Source organism: Molothrus ater, chromosome 5, assembly GCF_012460135.2.
Source record: "Molothrus ater isolate BHLD 08-10-18 breed brown headed cowbird chromosome 5, BPBGC_Mater_1.1, whole genome shotgun sequence".
NCBI lineage: Eukaryota > Metazoa > Chordata > Aves > Passeriformes > Icteridae > Molothrus > Molothrus ater.
The window spans coordinates 65,846,480-65,855,870 of record NC_050482.2 but is presented as its reverse complement, the minus strand read 5'-3'; the positions used below and the strand labels follow the sequence as shown (position 1 = coordinate 65,855,870).

Genomic DNA, 9,391 nt, shown 5'->3' with positions numbered 1-9,391 from the left:
TTATAAAGAATTAAATTTATTTATGATATTACATAACAAACAAGTGACCCATAAATCTCAACATCAAAAATAAGTGCTCTTTTATGGCCTTCAGACACATGTGTAACACCTCACCTGAAGCCAAATAAACTCTGTAGCTGGCTTCAGATTGCAGTAGTTATTCTTGGGTTTGAGACCGTCTGCAGTATCCATTTCATGTGGATTCTGTTTTACCTCTGGTGTTTAAAAAGATGGTGCTACCACCTCTCAGATCTGCTCTTCCTCATCTTAATATAGGTGTTCAGAATTCCTTGGCAAGGTAAGGAATGCCTGTAATTTGCCCAGTGTAAGCAGGAAGCTGAGGACATGATGGCAGGGTGTGCTCCACAGATTTAGCAACAGAGGCTAATGAAAAGCATTTTTCCAAGTGCATTGATCAATTTCACTAGATCCTATTAAAGAACAGAACAAAAATAAAAGCTTTTGGTCTACAGCTTCAAAGCTGTGTGGGCTAAATCGTACTTAATATAACGCAGACCCAAAATAAGAGTCAGAAAATGAGTATTTATGCCGGAAACATATAAAATATTTATGCTGCAGGATTTGCTTCTTTACTGTAATTTTTTCCAGAGCCCAAATTTTGTCTTCTGATGGAAGTTGCCCCCAATAAAAAAGAGGTACAGTCAGTATACATAATGAGATTAGAGCAAGTGGCCCTCTCACATCATTTGAGATAGGAGGGACTCAATGTCTTTGACCTGCTTTGCCTCCTGCAGAGTCAGCATTTGTTGGATGGGGCAATTTTCTTCCAGAGTCTTAGCTAAGACAGGTCCTTCCCTTTTGCAGCTTCAAACACTGCTGCCTCAAGAGTATAGTTTATCTCTTAATATAGATAAGAGACTGAGAATTATTTAAAATGAGTTCTGCACAACTTTGTTTTCAGGCATAGTTGGCTCTAGGTGGTGTTTCCCTTCTTGTAGTTCCCTAAAGCTGTGCTAAGAAAAATAAATGCTATTTAGACTCTAAACTTTCAGGGAAAAGCCTCATCTTTAAGGGATCTGCCTGTTTTTTCACAGAATTAGGTAGATCAGATGAGCTTAACATACAACATCCATGAGTGATCTGGAAAAAAACGACTCTATTTTATAATCTGTGTAAGAATTGGCTGATGATTAAACTCTGAGTGTCTTCCCTGTCCCTGGAAGTGCCCAAGGCCAGGGGAAATGGGGCTGGGAGCAACCTGGGCTAGTGGAAGGTGTCCCTGCCCAAGGCAGGGTGTTGGCACTGGGTGGGCTTTAAGGTCCCTTCCCACCCAAACCAGTCTGTGATTTGATGATGATTGTCTAATATAAAGTGTTTGGCCACAATTCGTCTTTTTAAACATTGGAAGCTAATTTCCATACAGGTTAACTTTTCATACATGTTTAGAAAATGCTGAATGATATTTTTAGAAACTAAATATTTAAAATATAGTGTTTAATTTAAAAATATTTTAAAACTGAAGCAAAGTAGTATTTACTTCACAGAAAGGCTTGGACTGGGAGGGACCTTAGAAATCGCCTATTTTCCCATCCCAGCCACAGGCTGGGAGATCTGTATATAATTAGGATGTTAAGCACGAAATAATTATTCCCGCAATTTATGTGTTTTTATATTCATTTAATATTTGTTTTTATTCATTTAATATTTGTGTGTAACCCCAAGAGCACACGGGGCGCGGTGTGGGGAGCGCAGCAGCAGCTGCGTGACGAGAGCGGGCCGCCGTGAGCTTCCCACCGCGGAAACTCAGGTACAAAAGGAAAAGGTGAGGAAGAAGGAAAAGCATGGGAAAACGAAAGACCAAGGAGCCGGTAAGGAAACAGACACGGAAAAGCCACGCGTCTCCCGGCCAGGAGCGGCCATTTTCCCGCTGGCTCCGCGCACCCACCCACCCTCCCCGGCGGGGCGGCACCGCCGCCATTTCCGCGCGGCGGGGGCGGAGCGGGGCCGGGGCGGGCGATGGCGGCGGCGGAAGCTTTGCCCGCGGCCCGCCTGGAGAGCGTGCGGGCGCTGTCGGGTCTGTTCCGGGAGGCGCAGCCCAGGTAGAGGGGAGCAGGGAGCGGCGGTGCCGGTGGAGGTCGGGCAGGACTCGCCTCGGCTCCCAGCGAGGTCCTGCCCCTCGTGGAGTCACTGCGGGCTGGAAAAGGGGCTCTCCGTACCCCCATAGGGGGTGAATGAAGCCCCTTCTGGGGAGCTTCTGCACCCCCAGGCTTGTGCTGGGGCTGTGCTTTTGGGGGGTGAGCTGTCCCTTCTCTTGTCCTGCCCCAGGGGGCCCATGAGGAGCTGCAGTGCGCTCAGTCCTTGTGCCTGTAGCAGGGAGCAAAGGTGTTTGTCTCTTAGCCGTGGGTGGCATAAAATATCCCAGAGATACAGAATGGCTTGGGTTGCAGGAACATTAAAGCTCATCCCATCCCACCCTTGCTATGGGCAAGGATACCTTCCACTATCCCAGGTTGCTCCAAGCCCTGTCCAGCCTGGCCTTGGACACTTGCAGGGATGGAGCAGCCACAGCTTCTCTGGGCACCCTGTGCCAGGGCCTCACTGCCTTCATTGGGAAAGATTTATTCCAAACATCCAGTCTAAACCTTCTCTGTCAGGCTGATGCTATTGCCCCTTGTTCTGTCACTTCAGGCCCGTGTAAATAACCTCCATCTTCCTTGTAGGCTCCTGTCAGGTGCTGGAAGGCATCAGGTCAGCCCAAAGCTGCTCTTCTCCAGGCTGAGCACTCCCAAGTCTCTCAGCCTTTCCTAACAGCAGAGCCGCTCCATCTGTTTAAACAACTTGGTGCCTTCCCTGGGTTCTCTCCAGCAGCTCCATGTCCTTTCTGTGCTGGGAGCCCACGGCTCAAGGCAAGTGGGGTCTCACCTGAGTAGGGCAGAGAAGCAGAGTCCCCCTCCCCTGCTGCCCACGCTGGGGGCTCAGCCCGGCACAGGGGGGCTCTGGCTCCCAGCACACATGGCCAGGGCATGGCCAGCTCTCACCACCAGCACCCCCAAGTCCTTCTCCCAGGGCTGCTCCATCTGCTCATCCCAAGCCTGGATTGATCCCCGGGGGTTGTCCTGGCCCGGGTGCAGCACCAGCACTTGGTCTTGTTGTCAAAGTTGTTGACACCTGGCTGTGTGATTTACTTGAGGCTTCCAGTGCTTTTAGTTAATTTCTTTATATGCTTCCTTTACTAAGCTACTAAAAATAAGAAAATGGATTTATTTTGTTCCTGGGAATGTTGTGAGGATAAGTACATTAAAGGTGTTTTAGGAATGGAGTTGTGCAAGTACCTAAAACTTAGAGTGGAAATACAGAATTGTAAATTTGTGGGTTTGTTTGTGTCATTCCTGACTAATTTTGTGATTTTTTTTTTTGGGGGGGGCCCTGGTCTTTTGAACACAGTTACATTACTGTTTCTAACTCCATGTTCACCAGAGTGGTATCTGGTAGAGTTTCAGTTTTTAACAATCAAACAGGTCTTACAAGGAGTGACAGTAATCTTCCTTTTGGCATGGGTGCAGGAATTCTGACTCTGTTTTGACTTCACAAGAAATTATGCATGTCTCCTTGTCCAAGGGCTGGCTGCTGTACCCTTTGCCTCTGCTTCCTTTTGTATTCCTGCAGAACTTGATGTGGTAAATGAAGGACAGGTAGCAATAGCAAAATGTGGAGCTGCTGTGTTAGGCACCCAGACATAGGAAACTGAAATTAGTGGAATATCCACAAAGCTGTTCTGGATGGATTTCAAGGGCTGTTTACAATGCAAGGTATTATTTTAATCTAAAATCAACTTAGGGGGCTCTCTGGTAGTATTATAAATTAAAAATTAGGGAAAAGATGTTTTCCATTTCAAAAATGCATTTTAAATATTTATAGCTGCTACTTTGTATATGAATCTTTGTTGTACTGCTGGAAAAAGATTATTTTTTAAAAAACTTAGTAAGCATTGCTGTGGAACAGTTTTCTGAAGTTAGTCTTGGCTGGTTTCTTGATATCAGCTAAATATTTTCTAGTGTTCTTGCTAATGTGAGGATTTTTTTATTCAGAAGGACAGTTTTATTTAAATTCCTTTGTAGCACACACTCAAGTTGCAGTGCTATTTGAATGCTTAGGTACAAGAGTCACATGTAAATTTTCTCAGAACAGAATCCTGCTCTATCAAACAACATTTAAGTCAGTCTGTGTTCATTTGGAATATCTTTTGCTTGCTTAGGCTTTGATTTCTGCCTGGACTGATCTGGCTTGAGCAGTGTGGATTTTCTTTCATAGTGTTTAAGAGACAGATTTGGAGTTCTGTCCTTCCTCAATGATGTAAAAAAATCAGCATCTCCTTCCACATTTACACTTCCTTGCTCCATTAGGACACACAAGGTTTTAATCTTCATATTTTACTGGAAATGTCTGTACTCTTAGGTTTTCTTTTACTTTCAATCTAATTCTAAAAGAAAATTTGTCACAGCAGCTCAGCATGCTTCTGATCCAGTGTCTGGCTAAAAGTTCTGTTCTGCTGCATAGCTCTGCTAGGAGAGCAGAGCTTTTCCAGCATAAGAATAACTGTAAGGTGTCCTTTTACCCATTTAGTCACAAAAATATGCACAAAAGTTCTTCTGGCTTCTTTAATTTCTCTTTTTACCAATTGAAATAAGTGAATGTTGTACAGTAGTATGTCTTGCACTGACCACTGGCTTCTGTATTTTGCAGCTGTGTCAGGAAATGATTGGTTTCATGGGATAATCCAACAAAAGGCACAGGCTGAAAGAAGGAAACTCCAGTGGGCTGAGTGGTCCCATTTTCAAGTAATGTCAGAGTTCAAGAACTTGGAAGAGCTAATGGTTCTGCTCAGTGTAGGAAGCACTCCCTGGCTGGGGACTGCCTTACCAGGCTTTAGCTCGTCTGACATTGAGAAAAACTTGTCTCTGGTGCATTTCCCATGGGGACTGTGGTGTGTCAGCCACTGAGTCTTCTCTTGGCACATCATGAGGTGGCAGGAGCTACACTGCTTCTTGTAAGCTGAAGGTTCAAGTTCCATGAATATATTTTCTTGGGTCTTGAAACCAAAACCTAGTTCCAAACTTTCTTTCTGGTTATGTAAGCTCCACTGTTTTCTTTAAGACTGAGGGCCAGCTCTGCTTTTGGTCATTGTTTTTTTTTGTGCCACTTTGACTTTGGTATTTTCCCTTCAGTATTGCACCAGTGTAAAATGTACATATTATCTTCCCCATAATGCTCAAGTGATGGTGGGATTTTTAATGTTTCAGTGTAGATGGAGAATGTGTAAATATATTGCTCTTGATCAGCTGTGATGTTGCAGGATAAAATACATAGTTCCTGAAGATCTGAGACCTAATGTTGTGGTAATTTAGTGACATTAGTGTACGTTATTGTATTTCTTACTGCACTCTTCCTTCTTTGTAAGTTTCCTCCATGCCCTAACAGACCTCAACATTGGAGAGACACTGTCCTGTCTGTAAGATGTAGCCTAGCATAAAAGTGTCACTATTGGAGCAACAAATCTGATAAGGAACTTTGAAAATGTAAACTGTGAGCAAAGACTAAGAGAGTTTTGTTTAGCCTAGCACAGGAAACGTGGCAGGAGCAGAGGTGGGAAATAATGGCTCCAGACATGTCTAAGGGTGTGCTTAGGGACAGGGTAGATTGGCAGTGTTTGGTCAATGTTGAACTTGATGATCTTAAGGATCTTTTCCAACCTTGCTGATTCTATGGTTTGATTTATGGACGTGATCACTTACAAAAGAGAAGGTAGAATTTCTAATTGTGCAAATGTGTGGGCATTTGAGTGAGCATCAGAATGCAGGTAATACCATATCACCCAGTAGAGTTTGATCAAGAGGACTTTTAATGCTCCTTTAGGAAGAGTTTTCTGCATGAACATTTTATTTAATGCTACTTTACATTTCCTCTCATCTCATGCAGTGTCATGTATAAACCTACCAGCTATACGTATTAGGGAGAATTTTTTGTTTCCTTTTCATTAAAATTCCAAAGACCTGTTGAAAAGTCATGAGGAATACTAAGGCAGCACCAGTCTCCTACAGCCCCTTTTCTGAAAAGGCTGATGGGAGGATTGTGTGATGTTTTTGTTCCTTTTACTTAAAATTTCTACTATGAATAGTTAAAGACTCAGAATAGTTAAATATTGTTGCAGAAGCATCTTTGAGTTTAAAATAAGAAGTGCCAGTGTAGGCATTTTGGTAGGAGTGCATTTTAATTTTTTCTTCACCACAAATTTATGTATTTCAGAGAAACTGCAGAAGAAAGTGTATTTCAGGATGTCCTGGAAATCCTGACAAGCACCTCAAGTGCCATTGAGCAGAGCTGCAAAGACTCCTGTGGACTGGCAGACCTAGACACCTGCCTGCTGCTCATAGCAGAGTGCTTCAGGTGTCTGAGGAATGCCTGTGTTGAGTGTGCCAAGAACCAACATGTCTTGAGGTACAGTTATTAACCCTTGTAACCCATACCAAGGTGCCACCTTCTGATGTTGGTGGGGTTTTATAAAAGAGATTCTTATTTTACACTGCTGTGTTAGTCGATTTATTAACTGGCATTTCCCGCTTGATGGAATCACTTGAATTCAGATATGCAAGACACAAAAACAGCTGACCTATTTGTAGGTCAGTCTGGGGCCCTGCTCAGTAATAGAGCAAAGTGTTTGGATCCACAATACAAGTTGATTACAGAAATGAAATAAGCCTGTTGGAAGCCTGACTGTAGAACTATCCTTTTTTCCCCTTTCTTTAATTTTTTATAACATAATGAATAATTATATAGTCTTAATAATCAGTTACAGAATTAGTATGTCTTTTAAGGTTCAAATCTGTCTGGCTTTCCTGGCAAAACACAGCATGTAAAACTGTGCATATTAATCCTGATTATATATATACAGGCAAGTAGAGCTTAAAGGATATTAAATCAATCTGCTTCCTTAAGTTATTTAGCCTCTCTATTCTTTGCCTCTGTCTGTTGCAGCATTGAAGGGATGCTGGTGATACAACCAGCTGTAGTTAGTGAAAACCTGACAGTCTGGTTGATGTTTTTAAAAAACCCAGCAAAATAGCAACAAACACCCTCCTTGCCTGCATGCCCCATGAGAACCCCAAACCAACCAACCAACAAAAAAAAATGGCCTAACTTGTCACAAGTTGGTTATGTCAAAGAATTACTGGAGACTACAGTCATAAAAACTGGCTTATTTGGTCGTGTCAAATTTGATTTATTGAACTAAATATAATTTTGACATGGGACTGAGTCTTAATTTCTGTGCTGGGGCAGAATTCTGTTAATGCCCCAAAAATTGCAATGCAAATCATTCTGAGAGTTTATCTATGATTCCTCCTCACTGGAGAAAGGATAAATGATTACTTGGCTTTCTCTCCTTCTCTCTTTGAGCTGGCCCTGTTGTTTTTTGGTAATGGTCCCTAATTGCTTTGTTGGCATTGAAAATCCTCCAAGTTTATTATAGATATAGATAGATACTTCTATAGATACTTATAGAAGTAAGATACATGATTTTTGTTCTGGATGCTTGACCTCCAGACAAAGCAAAGTTTTTACAGAAGTAAAGCTGTTTAAATTACAGGAATAACATGCTGATGTTTAATATCTGATAAGAAGAATAGCAAAAAGGGAGGAAAGAGTACTTAGCTCTGAAGATTCTGTGCCCAAAATTGGTAAAATGCAGAATGATGCAATAAACCCCTTTGATTTGCTTCTGATGGTAGTAATATGGCTACTGATAGGCTGGCAGTAATGTAGGAGAAACTATTTTTGTTTCAGAGGTCCTGAAGATGCTAAAGATTTCCTGTTAACTTCAATGAAAACCCTTTTAAATTTTTTTGAGTGTATTTCATATCAATGTTTTATTCCCAATTTAATAATAGGAACTTGGGTCTCATCTCTACATCTGTCCATTTGATAGAGTTGCTTCATGGAATACAAATCAAAGAAGAATTGTTGCTGACTGGTAAGGCTGGGAATTTATTAAATGTATATAAATAGCCTGCATTATATTTTTTTATACATGTGGTATGATGTCACTTTACTGATGCATTTGTTTTATAAATAAGCTTAATTCTTTCTTGAATTGCAGTTCAGAATTGGCCCTCTCTTAGACTGCTTGAAAAAGGTCTCAAGTCTAGTTCAGCTGTATTTTCACTGAACTGTTCCTTATAGATTGCTAAAGGGAAGATACTTGGAAACTTTTTAATATGATGTACAGTAATTGGGTTTTATAAAAGGAAAAGTTCGTGTACTACCTCCATTCAGAATATATTCTGCTGTTTTACTGTCTTTTTATTTGCTGATACTTAAGATAATTTATCTGATTCCAGGAAGCAAATTTTGGCTGCGACTTCTTAAAAATGGTTTTTCATTTTCATTTGGATACCACGGTTGCTGGCCAGTCAGGATGGTATCTGCCTAGAATTAAGTACTGATTTGACTAGTGTTCACATTTCCCTAACAGATGAGTTTTTTCTTTCAGTGCAGTGAAAATGTGGCTGTGTAGTACTAGTGGTAGTTATTGCTACTCATTTCACTGGATATTAAGGGTTTTCAGTAATTCTCACAATCTTGTGTTTCCCAGTGTGTGCATGTGGAGCTTTGTACATTGGACTCCAGATGTGACTGTCTGTGCTTGCAGACAGTATAGCATGTTTATTTTCTTGTGTGTCTGTTATTTCTTTTCACTCCTGTTCCTCAGATAAGGTTTTTTACTGGATTTCTGCTGCTGCTTTTCTGCTGTTTTGTGAAAGCAGGTGAAACAGCTGTCATACAGTTACAGTTATGCTATACTAAATCTATACTAAAGAAAGAGAAAGGATATATCAGGAGACTTAACAAGAATGAATAATAAAAACCCATGACTGACTCAGAGTCCAACACAGCTGGATTGTGATTGGCCATTAATAAAAACAATTCACATGGATCCAATCAAACATTCACCTGTTGGTAAACAATGTCCAAGCCACATTCCAAAGCAGCAAAACAGGGAGAAGCAAGTCAGATAATTATTGTTTACATTTCTCTCTGAGGCTTCTCAGCTTCTTGCTCAGGAGAAAATCCTGAGCAAAGAAGATACTTCAGAAAATATTATGGTGACACTGTCCAGCCTGTTACTGTCTGTGCTGGGGCCTTGGACAGCAGTGGGCTCAAAAAGCTGTACAGGTCAAGTGGGCTTGCCACCTTCAGCCCCTTAAAAGCATCAGGAATTGTGGTGTAGGAATGCCACCTGCCAGAGGGGCTGCCCAGCACCTGCAGGAGAGGGAGCAGGGTGTGCTCATTGTTGGATACAGGCATGGCCTCAGGTCTTCCCTTTGGGCTGATGGCTGCTGGCCCATCCTTGCTGGGCTGTCACGTGGGTATGCTG

The 9,391-nt window shown here is 41.9% G+C and overlaps 1 protein-coding gene across 1 annotated transcript in view; it reads left to right on the top strand.

The window, feature by feature from the left end:
* Positions 1-1,969: 1,969 nt before the first annotated feature.
* Positions 1,970-9,391, top strand: part of ATXN10 (ataxin 10) — a 76,418-nt gene continuing 68,996 nt past the window's right edge. The window contains exons 1-3 of the mRNA XM_036401663.1: positions 1,970-2,060; positions 6,265-6,456; positions 7,905-7,987. Coding sequence (XP_036257556.1) covers positions 1,978-2,060; positions 6,265-6,456; positions 7,905-7,987 — 358 coding nt within the window. The 5' untranslated portion in view covers positions 1,970-1,977. The remainder of the gene's footprint in view (positions 2,061-6,264; positions 6,457-7,904; positions 7,988-9,391) is intronic.